The sequence below is a fragment of the Sprattus sprattus genome, assembly GCF_963457725.1.
Source record: "Sprattus sprattus genome assembly, chromosome: 16".
In the NCBI taxonomy this organism is placed as follows: domain Eukaryota; kingdom Metazoa; phylum Chordata; class Actinopteri; order Clupeiformes; family Clupeidae; genus Sprattus; species Sprattus sprattus.
Genome location: NC_137914.1, coordinates 4,040,028 through 4,055,027, shown reverse-complemented (window position 1 = coordinate 4,055,027; position 15,000 = coordinate 4,040,028). Strand labels below are relative to the sequence as shown.

General features: G+C 45.1%; 1 protein-coding gene across 1 annotated transcript in view; it reads right to left on the bottom strand.

Annotated features, from left to right (window-relative positions):
* The window catches only part of LOC308377615 (MAM domain-containing glycosylphosphatidylinositol anchor protein 2), a gene marked incomplete at both ends in the record, with an annotated part of 200,573 nt that overhangs the window by 115,116 nt on the left and 70,457 nt on the right, over window positions 1-15,000 (bottom strand). The window contains one exon of the mRNA XM_080854336.1: window positions 7,920-8,097. Within this exon, the coding sequence (XP_080710462.1) occupies window positions 7,920-8,097 (178 nt within the window). The remainder of the gene's footprint in view (window positions 1-7,919; window positions 8,098-15,000) is intronic.

The following is a 15,000-nucleotide window of genomic DNA, read 5'->3' as shown; positions in this document are numbered from 1 at the left end:
GCGTCAACTAAAAACTGTGTTCCAGACATCTGTATACATTCTAGATTATCACACTTATTCACACACACACACACACACACACACACACACACACACACACCCACACACACACACACACACACACACACACACACACACACACAACACACACACACACACAAACCCATGTCTTATTGCTGTGTTCAAATGCCCATCAGAGTTCCATTAGTATGCACAGGAATGAACCTAATTCTCCTCTACTTCACAAGATTACATTAACGCTTCAATACCCTTCCCCTCCCCCCCCCCAAATAAAATATATCAAGCAGCTCCCCACACCTTAATTAAGCTTAGTGTAGTGTAAGAGATTAATGAAGTTTAATGTCTGTAGTGGTGAACTATACATTCAAAAACCCATTTAAGGCTATGGAAGTGGTGTCCAAATGAAAACCAAGGCAAAAACATTAAGATGTTAGTACTTGACCAACTCTACAGACTAGTCTTTTTTTTTAGGTTTAGAGTCTGATATAGAACTTAGAAATACATTTAAATAAATTCCTAAAACAGAGTTAAGGCCTCTACTGCTCTCTGCTCTCTGCCGCTGACGTAAAAATACCTCCGTGGGTTCACACCGAGCCCCTAGGGGGGCGCGCCCTCCGTGAATCTGATCGTCTGACGCGTGACAGCTTCTGTCATCTTTACTCCGCAGAAACGATTACTAATCCCAATTACCGTCGGAACGGTGCAGAGGCAGCGGTGCACGTGTGTTTTTCTGACACGGAGCAGAGGCGAGACGGGTGGTAGAGATCTCTCTGCAGTAGCACAAGATGCTGGAGAGAGAGAGGGAGAGAGAGAGAGAGAGAGAGGAGAGAGAGAGAGAGAGAGAGGGAGGGAGAGAGAGAGAGAGAGAGAGAGAGGGAGAGAGAGAGAAAGAGAGGGAGGGAGAGAGAGAGAGAGAGAGAGAGAGAGAGAGAGAGAGAGAGAGAGAGAGAGAGGGAGAGAGGGAGGGAGAGAGAGAGAGAGAGAGAGAGAGAGAGAGAGAGAGAGAGGGAGGGAGAGAGAGAGAGGGAGAGAGGGAGGGCGAGAGAGAGAGAGGGGAGAGAGAGAGAGAGAGAGAGAGAGAGAGGCCCCTGAGGGCCAAACCAATGCTTAGGGGGTGAGAGGGGAGGGGTGAGGGGTGAGGGTGCTCGCCCTCATTAATGATGGCAGACATGAGGTTTCTATCACGCGCATTACCATCATGCTCTCTGCCCTGCTCTCGTTCTGCGTTAAAACAGTTAGACATCACGTATGGAACAGACACGGCGCTACATAGCATAGCTGGCCTAACTAGTCAGATCTAATCACCTCACACTGGACTGATAAGCAGTGGAGCATGTTGCACTGTAGTTATTAGCATGCACGATATTAGCATGATATATCCGCTTGCTAACAGTTCTACGCGAGCCTCTGCTGTACGGGAGCTGAGAGGAAACACCTCCGGGATTTGTGTGTGTGTGTGCTCCCTCAGTGGAGGGGCAGTACTGGTGTGTGTGTCTCCAATCTCCCCCCAATGCTGGTGCTGCTACTGCTGGAACAAACGCTAATGCTAATAATGCAAATGCTAACATGACAACTACTGCTGCTTCTAAAAACAGTGCAGATGATGTGAACTAAGATGTGTGTGTGTGTGTGTGTGTGTGTGTGTGTGTGTGTGCGCGTGTGTGTCTGATGTATGAATGATGGCATGTGGTGTGTTAAGTCCCTGTGACACAGAATTGCATGACTCAGAGTTGTGGGTGTGTGTGTGCGTGTGTGCGTGTGTTCGCGTGCGTGTGCGTGTGCGTGCGTGTACGTGCGTGCGTGTGTGTGTGTGTGGGTGTGTAAGTGTGTATATACCTATGTGTGTATCCTGCAGTGCTGAGACACAGAGAGGGTGGCTAGCCACAGTGATGGCAGATTGTTAAGTCTTGGGCAATGGTGAAAACACAAATAGGTTCGAAATATGAGATGTTCCCCAGTGTTGGCCAAAGATGCTGTTCAAACATCGCTGACACCCATGGTTCAGTACCCACTCGGCAGAGGGACTGAGGGATCTGATCTGTCTTCGCTTCAGTTCAAGCGGATCTGGGTAATGGTGCGAGTGAGTTTTGGATGCTGTTGTGTGTGAGGGTCAGGCCTTAATGGACACTTGAGAATCCAATAATCACAGCCACATAATGATGAACGGCCATTTTATCATTTTGCAAACCCGTTTTTTAAAGCCATCAGGATTCAAAGTTATGTATACCCACATCGGCACAAACGACAATTGCATAAATCTGTAGAAATCAGTTGTGTACTGAATGATACATCCACATATCCATACAGTACCATTTAAATGTTGCCTCCTCAGCACTTTTGCTGTCTAGAAAAAGCTTAAAATACTCTTAATAATAATATGATAAACCAACTGAAATTGTTGAAATATGGTAAATCAACCACGTCTACACAAAAACGTGTGTCGTGCACCAAGACACCAAGTGCTGTGTCCACGTCAAACACACGCACGCACGCACACACACACACACGCATGCACTCACACACACACTACAGCACAGTGATGTCTCTCTCTCTTCTGTTTCCCTATCAGTGTCTGTCACCTGTGACTGGTGGTAACCGAGTCAGAAACTGACCCAGGACCATGAATGACACAGTCTATGTGTAATTAAAGCGGCTGGGCTCCGATAAGAGCTATCAGAGGCTGACTGGCTAGCCGGCTGGCTGGAGATCAGCACTCCAGGTCTCTGGATACAGATGGTCAATCCCGACTCGACTCACCTCAGTCGATCCCAAACTACTAATCAATGAGGTTTGGATACACACACACACACTCTACTGATAAGAAGCTCATCTGGGGAATGAGTCACTGGAAGCTCACACATTGATGAAGTGCGTCTATCTATGTGTGTGGGTGTTTTTGTGTGTATGTGTGTGTGTGCGTGTGTATGCGTATCGTACATGTGAGCATGTGTGGGAGGACAGCTGTGCCACAGAGTGAGAGGGCACAGGGACCAAACACACACACACACACACACACACACACACACACACACACACACAAACAAGTAAGAGACACTTCTGTCTTCATCTTCACTGTTTCGATAACAGGTCCCACTGCTCCTGTCTCTGTCTGACTCTCACACACACACACACACACACACACACACACACACACACACACACACAGACACACACACACACACACACATACACACACACACCAAGGCATACAAACAAACACATCACTTTCACTCCTCTCTCTCTCACTGTAATATTCAGACTATTCACAGAGGCACTTTTTCACACTTAATTTACACACACAAAAACACATATATATACACAGACAAACACCACCCCCCTTCAGGAATTCCATACAACACACACACATAGCTTTCAGGACCTTCACATGTGCAGACTTTATCAAGGACTGAACAAGGCAGCCAAAGACCACCCAGTATCCTTATGGTTATGTTTACATTAACTACAGGCATCTGTGTTCCTTATGGTACTGTTTACATTAACTAGAGGCATATAGTATCTTCCTTATGGTACAGTTTACATTAACATATCTTCCTTATGGTACTGTTTACATTAACTAGAGGCATATAGTGTCTTCCTTATGGTACAGTTACATTAACATATCTTCCTTATGGTAATGTTTACATTAACCAGAGGCGTCTATGTTCCATAACCAACACCTTCTCTGTTCCTTATGCTAATTGAAATAGATTAGATTCTATTTTACTGGATGATACTGGATTATTTTTGCCCCCCGTGATTGCCCCCCGTGATTGCCCCCCGTGACCTCAGCTCTGCCGGAGCAGCCTGGTAACGACTCTGAGGCATTAGCATCGTCAAGACGTCCAAGGTGCTTCCGGCCCCAGCGTCCAAATTAGCGATTTTAGAGCTAATTAAGCATTCGGAAAAGTGAAAAGAGACTCGGGGGAGGTCCGAGCAGCCTTCCGATAAAGACACACGGGGACGTCCACGCAGCCTTCTGATGAAGACACACACCAGTATGTAGTAAATCACACTGATATATTACACTAAACATATGACTGTGGGAATGTTGACATTTTCAGGGACATCCACATTAGATTTGGGGTTTGAGTTTAGGTAAGGTGAGTTATTTTCAAGATACATATGTCTAACATGGATGTACCGTATTTTCCTGACTGTTAACCACAGAGTATATAAACTGCATTGCAGTATTGTATGTCATTTAATAAAACAAACCTGTGTATTGACCACACCCGTGTATTAATCACAGTTCATTGATGAAAATGCATTACCATGTATAGGCCTCACCTGCGTATTAACCGCAAGGCTGCAGAACTTTTACAAAATAAATGTATAAACCGTGATTAATTACCAGACAATTACAGTATGTCAGTGTTAGGCTACAGTTGGGGTATAGTTAAATGGTGACAGGTAGTTGATAGGCTTGGGGGATAGATATTGGAATCGATATGCTCAATATCTATATATCTGATATCATTCTCCATTTTTTTTTTCATTACGCAGTCAAAACATAGATCCTGTATAGTCTCTAGGCCTGTGTTCCTGACTAGATTCCAGCACAAGCCTTCTGGTGTGGAACTGTTTGGGTTAAGTATGAAGTCGCAGTAAAAGTTTGAAACAAGACTACAAGATTGCGACAAAGTAATTTCCTAAACCTTCCGACCGCCAGCTGCCTCCGTGGAGATGTACCCACACGTGTGATAACATCGTAACATGAATGGATTTTTATCGCACCTGGCTGTGAGAAGATTAAACATGCGGGTGAGATTTCCATTTCAATGATCAGAACATCTTGGCTTACTCAAAGCAGCACGCTCGCTGTGCTGTGCAGATCGACCCTGGGGAACACACGTTTCTCCGAGGAGCACAGAAATACAGTCTCACTCGTCTTCATACACACACCTCAGCAAAGCACACACACACACACACACACACACACACACACACACAGACTCTCTCTCTCTCTCACTCTCTATCTCTCTCTCTCTCTCTCTCTCTCTCTCTCTCTCTCCTGCTCTCCTCCTTAAAAAGGACTATGGAGTAATTTAAGTGACAAAACTCACACACACGAGGAAACGTCTATTCGAGCGAAATTCAGTTTAGAAAATCAAAGGAAAGGACAAAAGCTTACAGTAATAGGTCCTCTTTAAAGAGAAAGAATATGATGAAGAAGAACAGTCACATTTACTCAAAGAGATCATGTCTAGCCGACAAGGAAGATCATCCATGTTCAAGATGCATGCGCGCACACACACACACACACACACACACACACACACACACACACACACACACACACACACACACACACACACACACACACACACACACACACACACACACACACATACACACACACACACACACACAACGCACAGTGACAATGGGGATAATGGACATAAATTGACAGTTACATTGTCAAGGACATTGCCGTGCCTTAGCATCAGAATTAATGTCAACATTCATGTGTGTGCGTGTGTGTGTGTGTGTGTGTGTGTGTGTGTGTGTGTGTGTGTGTGTGTGTGTGTGTGTGTGTGTGTGTGTGTGTGTGTGTGTGCGCGCGTGTGTGTGTGTGTGTGTGTGTATTTGTCTATGTGCGTGTGTGTATATGTGTGTATGCGCGCATACATCTTGAACATTGATCATCCAGGTCAGCTAGACATGATCTCTTTGAGTAAATGTGACTGTTCTCCTTCATCATATTCTGTCTCTTTAAAGAGGACCTATTACTGTAAGCTTTTGCCCTGTCCTTTGAGAGGTTTTAGTGCATGTAAATCTGCTCAGGCTGTTCAGACTAGGGACACTGCTGAGACAGGGGCCACTTCTCAGGCAGGGGGCACTCATTCATTATCTGTGCAGGCCGAGGGCGTGTGTGCTCAGGCTGTTGTCAGAACTGTGTGGGTGGTGGTGGCAGGTTTCTCACATGGACCCTTTGGAGAGACAATCGGGAGAGAAAGAGAGATGATGATTTAATGGGAGAACATTCTTCATTTTTTTTTTGAGTGATGGGCAAATAACGATCCGCAAACAGACCGAACACTCGGCCTCATTATAAACAGCACAGTGCCTCGTTGCCACTGTTCAGATCTACATTCTATAAACAGCTATCTGAGGCCTGCTAGGATAATATGGGAGCCAATGTAGCTGTGAGCTAGCGCTGTGCTAGTTAGCGCTGTGACGAGCAAGTGGAGTTTGATTGACAGGGAGCACAGCCTTATGGATGCTGGATGAAAGCGCCCCGTCTCTTAGTAACCCCAGCGAGCGGAGCGGAGCACCATGGAGGAGAGGGAATCAAAGCACGGCATTCTGCTTCCTGCTCGGGCTGACATCTCGACCGTGCAGGGGATTAATTAGCCGTAAAAATCAGACGCAAGGAGTGGGATATCATCGGGCCCAGGGATGATACGGCTGTGGGCGTATCTTTTCATACGAGAAGCGGGATCGTTGCGCCTTCTTAGAATCAGGGAGCGCAAACGAAAGCTGGAGAGGTAATCAAATGAAACGACAACAACAACCAAATTTTTTTTTTATTATTATTTATTTTTAGTTTGTCTTTTTTAGTTTGGTATTTTGAATTGATGTATTTTGCTTGACTTTTTTAATTTGGTATTTTGAATTGATATATTTTGCTTGCTCTTATAAAAGTGTTCTTTAAACTTATTGGCACATAATAAACTCCATACCTTCGCTGGTTAACAAGATGTGCAAGCCACAGCGGGTGGCGACAGGGTCACACCCAAAGGGAGGGTATGTATTTAATTACGGAGCAGAGGTGAAAGGTCACGCTTTCTCTCCTCCCCAAAGACTTGAGTTTGCTGTTAGCCTAATCCCTCTGTCATTCCCCTGAACTCATTTGGCCAACATGTTTATCTAATAGTGCTAGAACGGCACCAAACAAATCCATCCTATTAATGCATATGCTGTCATGGACTTATGCCCAGTATCTGAGTATTGATAGCATCCTTTGGTGCAAATTGACCTGTACAAATATTGATACGCTCTACAGCAAGTTTCCCTCAGCTAAAACAGTTTAAATACAGTAGCAAGCAAGGGTGACGAGGAACTAATATTCCTTAATGTTGTTATTGCAAATGTCATGTCATGACAAATGTCGAGACACTTTTGTGAAATACTAAACTCACTGATGTAATGTAATGTAATTTAAACCATAATTTAAATGAATTTAAAAAATAAACAAACCGTGAACTTCAACATTTAATACAACCAATCATTTCTTGAACCTGACAAATGTTTTGTTAATCTTCCATACAGCATTAACTAATGGAAGTCATGGGCTCTTTGCTATAAAGACCCTCCAGAAACCTTCACTACAGGCACAAGGGTTCTGTTTCATACGGGTTGAGCAGCATTTCATTTCACTCTTTACAGTGTAAATGAATGAGATATTGTAATCCCAACTTAAACCAATACAAAATAAATACTGAAAAAAATACAATAAAACAGTTTACACTTGTGTTATTTACAGTCTATTTTGGTGCATTCTAATTTATATATGTAGGCTACTTGCATGGATAGGAAAATGTTAAGTTTTTAGAGAGTAACTGTCTCCTGCTTGAGGCTATGTAATTGTAGGCCTCATTGTAAGGCAATTTTGGTGCCAATTCAATTTCTTATTGATGTGTAGGCCTTCATGAATCATTTCAAATAGCCTACATATCCATGTGTAAAGTCAGTATTTGGCCATTTCAGTCCGAAAGTGTAATCCGGCCCCCTGAGATCTCACTTGAAAAAAAAATCTGGCCCCCTGTCCAATTTCACCCTGGCATCCCTGCTTTACACTGTTGTTAATAATTTGCTAATACTACACAAAGCATTGATTAGTGCCAGTGGGGACGGCTGTAGCAGTTTAGGATGAGGAAGAGGGTCTGGTCACTTACAGTAGACGTCCACGCGGATGGACTTGATGGCCGGCGAGGCCAGCCCGTTCTCGGCCTTGCAGTAGTAGCGCCCCCCCTGGTGGCGCTGGATCTTGGTGATGTGCAGCGTCTCGTTGAACACGCTGGAGTCCTGGAACCGGTCCGAAACGCTGCCCGCCGTCTTGGTCCACCGGATCTGCTGAGACGGGGAGAGAGGAGATGTGGCTTCACACAGAGAGAGAGAGAGAGAGAGTTCTCCTACCCTCACTCACCAACACCCACACACACTCACACACAGATCTATACTATACCTTTGCAACCCCAAGGGCTTCACTGCACTAAAGAAGTTAAGCAATGGTCAGTGAATGCGTGTGTGTGTGTGCGTGTGTGTGTGTGTGTGTGTGTGTGTGTGTGTGTGAGACGGGGAGAGAGGAGATGTGGCTTCACACAGAGAGAGCGAGAGAGAGTTCTCCTACCCACACACACTCACACACAGATCTATACCTATGCAAACCCCCCCCCCCACTGTGGAACGATGGGGACCTACAATTATGACACTGTAAAAGAGCCAGGACAGAGTTAAATCCAACCAGTGCTAGATCAGAGATTAATCCAACCAGTGCTAGATCAGGGTTTAATCCAAACGAGACTCAATCTGCTTGATGGGTGCCAAGAACTAGCACAGGCCAAATGCAAAGGGCTTCACTGCACTAAAGAAGTTAAGCAATGGTCAGTGAATGCCTATCTGAGTGGGCGTGGGTGTGTGTGTGTGTGTGTGTGTGTCTGTGTGTGTGTGTGTGTGCGTGTGTGTGTGTGTGTGTGTGTGTGTGTGTCTGTGTGTGTGTGTGTGCGTGTGTGTGTGTGTGCGTGCGTGCGTGCGTGCGTGCGTGCGTGCGTCTGTCTGTGTTCTGAACAGGCGTTATCATTCATCCTTTCATACTTCCTCAAATAACAATTTATATTATTATTACATTACATTATCAAGCGCATGTAGAAGACGGTTATAGTCGACCTGGCTCTTACCCGCCCATTACACAAAGGCGCTGTCATTCCTCTCAAAGGCCTACCATTGTGTACTAGGTCATACATACATTCAAAAGTTTTGCAGAGAAATTAAAGCAGACTAAAACGGACCGTAGCAGTCTGTAGTGTGTATGCAGAGCTGCAAAGCAAGAGGCCAAATGACTGAAGCTGACAAACTGCAGGACAAATTAAAACACCCAGGGAAGTGGAAGTGATGAAATAGAGAGCTAGAAGGACAAAAAAAGGCAGAGAGAGAAAGAGAGAAAGAAAAAGAGAGTTGGTTCACGTTTTTTCTCTGTATTCTACCCGTCATGTTCACAGTGTGCTCGGCCCTTGTTAGAATGCCGAGCTCAATCAGGCTGACAAGAGCCTGACAGAACAGCGTAAGTGATTGCTATTACCAGAATGAACTTGTCAAATGTCAAGATGAAAGGATGAAGGCTATATTTAGCCACACATAACAAAGCAGATCATCTTTTTGCAACACTGCTGAAAGAAGAGCTGACTTAAAAGATGCTTTTCTGCCTTAATATTCCATTTAGGCAGATTGTGTGTCCTGATATGATCTTGTGCTCGCGAACAGGAATACAATAAATTGTCCTTTGTGAAAGATCACCCGAGTGCAGCACTTTATAAGAATTAAAAAGATTTAAAATATAAAACAGTGGATGGTAAAAGTTCAATGATATCAGCTTAAGCTGAAGTAGAACATGCAGTAGATCTGTATATATCTGCCTTTCCTGCTCTGTGTAAGTCAGGGTAAGGGTTAGGGTGTGTGTGTGTGTGTGTGTGTGTGTGTGTGTGTGTGTGTGTGTGTGTGTGTGTGTGTGTGTGTGTGTGTGTGTGTGTGTGTGTGTGTGTGTGTGTGTGTGTGTGTGAGAGCACCACGCTTGCCCTAGGAGTCCAGCTCCTTCTTGGGAAACTGGCTTGATCCCATACCCACTAGGTATGTGTTAAGTGTTTGTAGAGTGTGTGTACATTGTGTATACAGTGTGTGTTCAGTGTGTGTACATTGTGTGTACAGTTTGTGTAGAGTACTTGGGCAGACTAGTTCGGATGATTTATGACATTTCTGCCCTTGATCTTGAAGCTGCATTTATTGTTTAAAGCTGAGCACCCATCTGTATCCATGAAATGTCAGGATCTATCAAGCCAGAGGTGGAGGAGACACCACTAGTCTCATCGAGGGAGAGATGAAGAAAATGTCAGCTGTCTTTTCAAACAACATTAATAAGCCGACAAGCACTTAGTGTGACTATAACCGAAGCTCAGACACAACACAGGCCCATTGCGACGCATCGAGATCGACTGTTGCACATTCGTTACACAAATATGACTTAAATTCTGCAATCCGGAGCAGTGTCTGTGCAACATTTTGTTTAACAGCCAGAGACATGAATGTAAAAATAAAGCTTCAGAGATGAGATTCAATGAGATATTTGATCAACACTGTTGACACAGTTTGTTTATACAGAAATAATGTGATATCCTCTGGTCCAGTATAGCACAGCTACCTGTATAAAGTGATAGCCTATGGTCCATCACCATTATAGCACAGCTAGCTTTATAATGTTATATCCTATGGTCCATTATAGCACAGCTAGCTGTATAATGTGATATCCTATGGTCCAGTATAGCACAGCTAGCTGTATAATGTGATATCCTATGGTCCAGTATAGCACTGCTAGCTGTATAATGTGATATCCTATGGTCCAGTATAGCACAGCTAGCTATATAATAATGTGATAGCCTATGGTCCAGTATAGCACAGCTAGCTGTATAATGTGATATCCTATGGTCCAGTATAGCACAGCTAGCTATATAATAATGTGATAGCCTATGGTCCAGTATAGCACAGCTAGCTGTATAATGTGATATCCTATGGTCCAGTATAGCACAGCTAGCTGTATAATGTGATATCCTATGGTCCAGTATAGCACAGCTAGCTATATAATGTGATACTCTATGGTCCAGTATAGCACAGCTAGCTAGCTGTATAATGTGATAGCCTATGGTCCAGTATAACACTGCTACCTGTATAAGGCCATTAGTGGTCCATCACCAGTATAGCACAGCTAGCTATATAATAATGTGATTACCTATGGTCCAGTATAGCACAGCTAGCTGTATAATGTGATACTCTATGGTCCAGTATAGCACAGCTAGCTAGCTGTATAATGTGATACCCTATGGTCCAGTATAGCACAGCTAGCTGTATAATGTGATACTCTATGGTCCAGTATAGCACAGCTAGCTGTATAATGTGATACTCTATGGTCCAGTATAGCACAGCTAGCTAGCTGTATAATGTGATACCCTATGGTCCAGTATAGCACAGCTAGCTGTATAATGTGATACCCTATGGTCCAGTATAGCACAGCTAGCTGTATAATGTGATACTCTATGGTCCAGTATAGCACAGCTAGCTAGCTGTATAATGTGATACTCTATGGTCCAGTATAGCACAGCTAGCTGTATAATGTGATACCCTATGGTCCATTATAGCACAGCTAGCTGTATAATGTGATACCCTATGGTCCATTATAGCACAGCTAGCTGTATAATGTGATACCCTATGGTCCAGTATAGCACAGCTAGCTGTATAATGTGATACCCTATGGTCCAGTATAGCACAGCTAGCTGTATAATGTGATACCCTATGGTCCATTATAGCACAGCTAGCTGTATAATGTGATACCCTATGGTCCAGTATAGCACAGCTAGCTGTATAATGTGATACCCTATGGTCCAGTATAGCACAGCTAGCTGTATAATGTGATACCCTATGGTCCATTATAGCACAGCTAGCTGTATAATGTGATACCCTATGGTCCAGTATAGCACAGCTAGCTGTATAATGTGATACTCTATGGTCCAGTATAGCACAGCTAGCTAGCTGTATAATGTGATACCCTATGGTCCAGTATAGCACAGCTAGCTGTATAATGTGATACTCTATGGTCCAGTATAGCACAGCTAGCTGTATAATGTGATACCCTATGGTCCAGTATAGCACAGCTAGCTGTATAATGTGATACTCTATGGTCCAGTATAGCACTGCTACCTGTATAAGGCCATTAGTAGTCAGTCTATCCCTTCCTCTTCACACACCATTATATGGCTCTGGGCCTCAGGATCAAATAGGTGTCAGGGCAGATCAAAGAGAGGGAACATCACTGAAGGTGGACATACCACCCCATTAACAGAGAAAAGAGTGTATCTGGTGCACATCTGCCATATTCCTCAGGAGCCAGCAGGTTCTTTGTTCTTGGAGAAAAAACGGAACGCTAAACTGAAACGAATAATGGTTGGTAGAGGGTAAGAGAGAAGAAAGAGAGGAAGAAAAAAAGAGAGAGGGAAAACAACAAGGTTCAGGAGCCAGGTTATTTTTCTTGGAGAAAACAGAAAACAGAAAACTTACCTGAATGGGATAATGGTATGGTACAGGGTAAAAGAGAAGAAAGAGAGAAAAAAAAAGAAAGAGCGAAAAACAACAACAACAAAAGAGACAGATTTGACTCACTTTCTCTACCAGATGATATTTGTTGAGATAGGCTAGAACTGAAACGTCCTCACCTGTGTGATAGTCTCTACCTTCAGCTCTGACATAAAAAGGCAACAGGAAGTTCCCAGGCTCTCGCAGTGAGAAAGAGAGAACGATGCAAACAAAAGAATCTAATGGCAGCCAACACGTCAAAATATTGCATAACAAAATCCTCTCACGGAACCCCAACAAGGCTCAATCAATTCAAGACAAGCGGAGTCGATACGCACATGGATCTGAGGCCTCAGAGGGTAGCGCATTTACACACACACACACACACACACACACACACACACACACACACGTAGTACCAGGCCTCAGAGGGCAGCGCATTTACAGACGAGAGCAGGCAAGCTGGAATTAGTTATGAGAAAGTGCCAGACAGAAGAGACACACAGCTCAGAAAGGGGGGAGGGGGGGGTAGATTAAGAAAGAGAAAGGCTGATGGAGAGAGAGAGGGAGAAAGAGTGAGAGAGAGAGTGAGAGATAAGTCTGTGTGAGAAACAAAGAGAAAGACAGAGAGAGGGAGTGGGAGAGAGAGAGAGAGAGAGGGAGTAGGAGAGGGGAAGAGAAGAAGCAAAGAAAGTCAGAACCATCCAAAAAGGGTTTTCACACTGTAAACAAACCAATCCATGACTCGCTTTGATCTGGACCAAGACCACCTCTTCTGGTCCAGATCATGGTCCGAAGCACCTTTCACACCTGCTATTTTGGTCGGACCAAGACAAAAAAGTCCAAAGGACCGGACCACCACAGAGCACCTACCGGACCGGACCACCCCGGACCACCTACTCTTAAACAACTTAACCCTGACCAAAGTATTTACTGGCACTATCTATTTTTCCAGTTGTTAGAGTCTGCCCAGTGCTGAAGTAGTTGTTTTGGTATAATAAAGCCAAATCTGTCCCTCTACTCCTCTGGGTAAGCCGAACCCTGATTAAGAAGTAGCTGACAAACACAGCGGCCTCCTCTCCTGTTCTCCTCCTCTCACCATGTCTGGGTCCCTCTGTAATAATACACTTCGTCCAATCAAACCCATCATCACATTGATGAACCCATCCCCCCACCTCCCCCAAGAGGTCCTGTAGACTCTGATGCAATGTGCTGCAAGGTGACTAACACAAACAAATGCATGTCCTAACCAGGAGAGGCTTCTTCCTTCCAGCGCCTCAGACGGTAGAGTACACAAAGTTACCGCAATGACAACATATTTGTCACCACCACGCGTGCCGCAGCGTGCTGCGCCGCGCCGGGCCGCAGATAAAGATCAACATTTACTTCTGCGGGAGAGAGAGATAGAGAGAGAAAGAGAGATAGAGAGAGAGAGAGAGAAAGAGAGAGAGACGCACGCCGCACCACTTTCATTCCATTTGTTTCCCTGAGAAAATCTCTGCATCGGTCCGTGAGGAACGTGGGCTTTGAGTCGGAGACGGGGAGGAGGAGGAGGAGGAGGAGGAGGAGGAGGAGGAGGGCTAATTGAAATGCAGGGAGAGCCAGTGAAGGCTTTAGCAGTGTATGCTGGAGCACGATCGGACAGTAAATCACCTTCCCAGACTACCTGCTGGGATAAGGCCTGCCCAAACTTGGCCAACTGCTTTCTAATTGCCTCACTGGGTCTTTGTCGCTACATGCGCACAGGCGGGGTGAGGGGGGGGACAGGGGGCGGTTGGGGGGGGTGCGGTCGGGGGAAGGGACGTGCAGAGTTTGCCAGACATAATGGGAGAGAGAAGCGCAGAGAAGTGGCAAGCGGATCACGAACGGGCACGGATCTGGTGGCATGACCACTGACACTGGCACGTGGTGTTCCCCTCTGGGGCCGACTGGCATGGAGACTGGCAGAACCTCCGCCATTTGTCACACAAACAAACAAACAAACAAACAAACAAACAAACCAACCAATCGCAGCATCCCTCTAAGCAGGCGTCTTTTCCAATTTCCTGCCTGGGCTTTTGTTTGAGAATGAAGAGAGAGCTGCTTATAATCAGGGCCACAAACACAGCACTTGTAGTCTGTTCATGCACCTATTATGTTGACTTGGTAAAGATGACAATAAATTGCAGAGGTATTCGCTGTTCAACTGTTGTTTGCGTTAGCGCATAATGCCTTAAATCTGAATGGCATATGAGTCAAGTGCTTCTCCTCGCTCCGAATGGAAAGTGGCATTAGAGTGGTATTAGTTTAGACTCCTCGCTAAAGCCCGAGACGTCTGAATCACAACATCTCTGCATTAATGAGCGCCCAAAGTGATTGCTTCATCCTCAGCGTTTCGCATGGCTTGCCAGAGGAATCTCCATGACGCCAGAGGTCTCATTACACCAGTGGAGGGGACACATGGCGGAGCCAATGGAGGAAGACCAACGGCATCTAGCAGCTTACGAACAGCAAAGAGACCCACCAGCGGCCATCACATGAGAGGGGTGTGTGTGTGTGTGTGTGTGTGTGTGTGTGTGTGTGTGTGTGTGTGTGTGTGTGTGTGTGTGTGTGTGTGCACCTGTCCTCGCACAGCAGTGTGGCATCAGCACCCACCCACTTCCC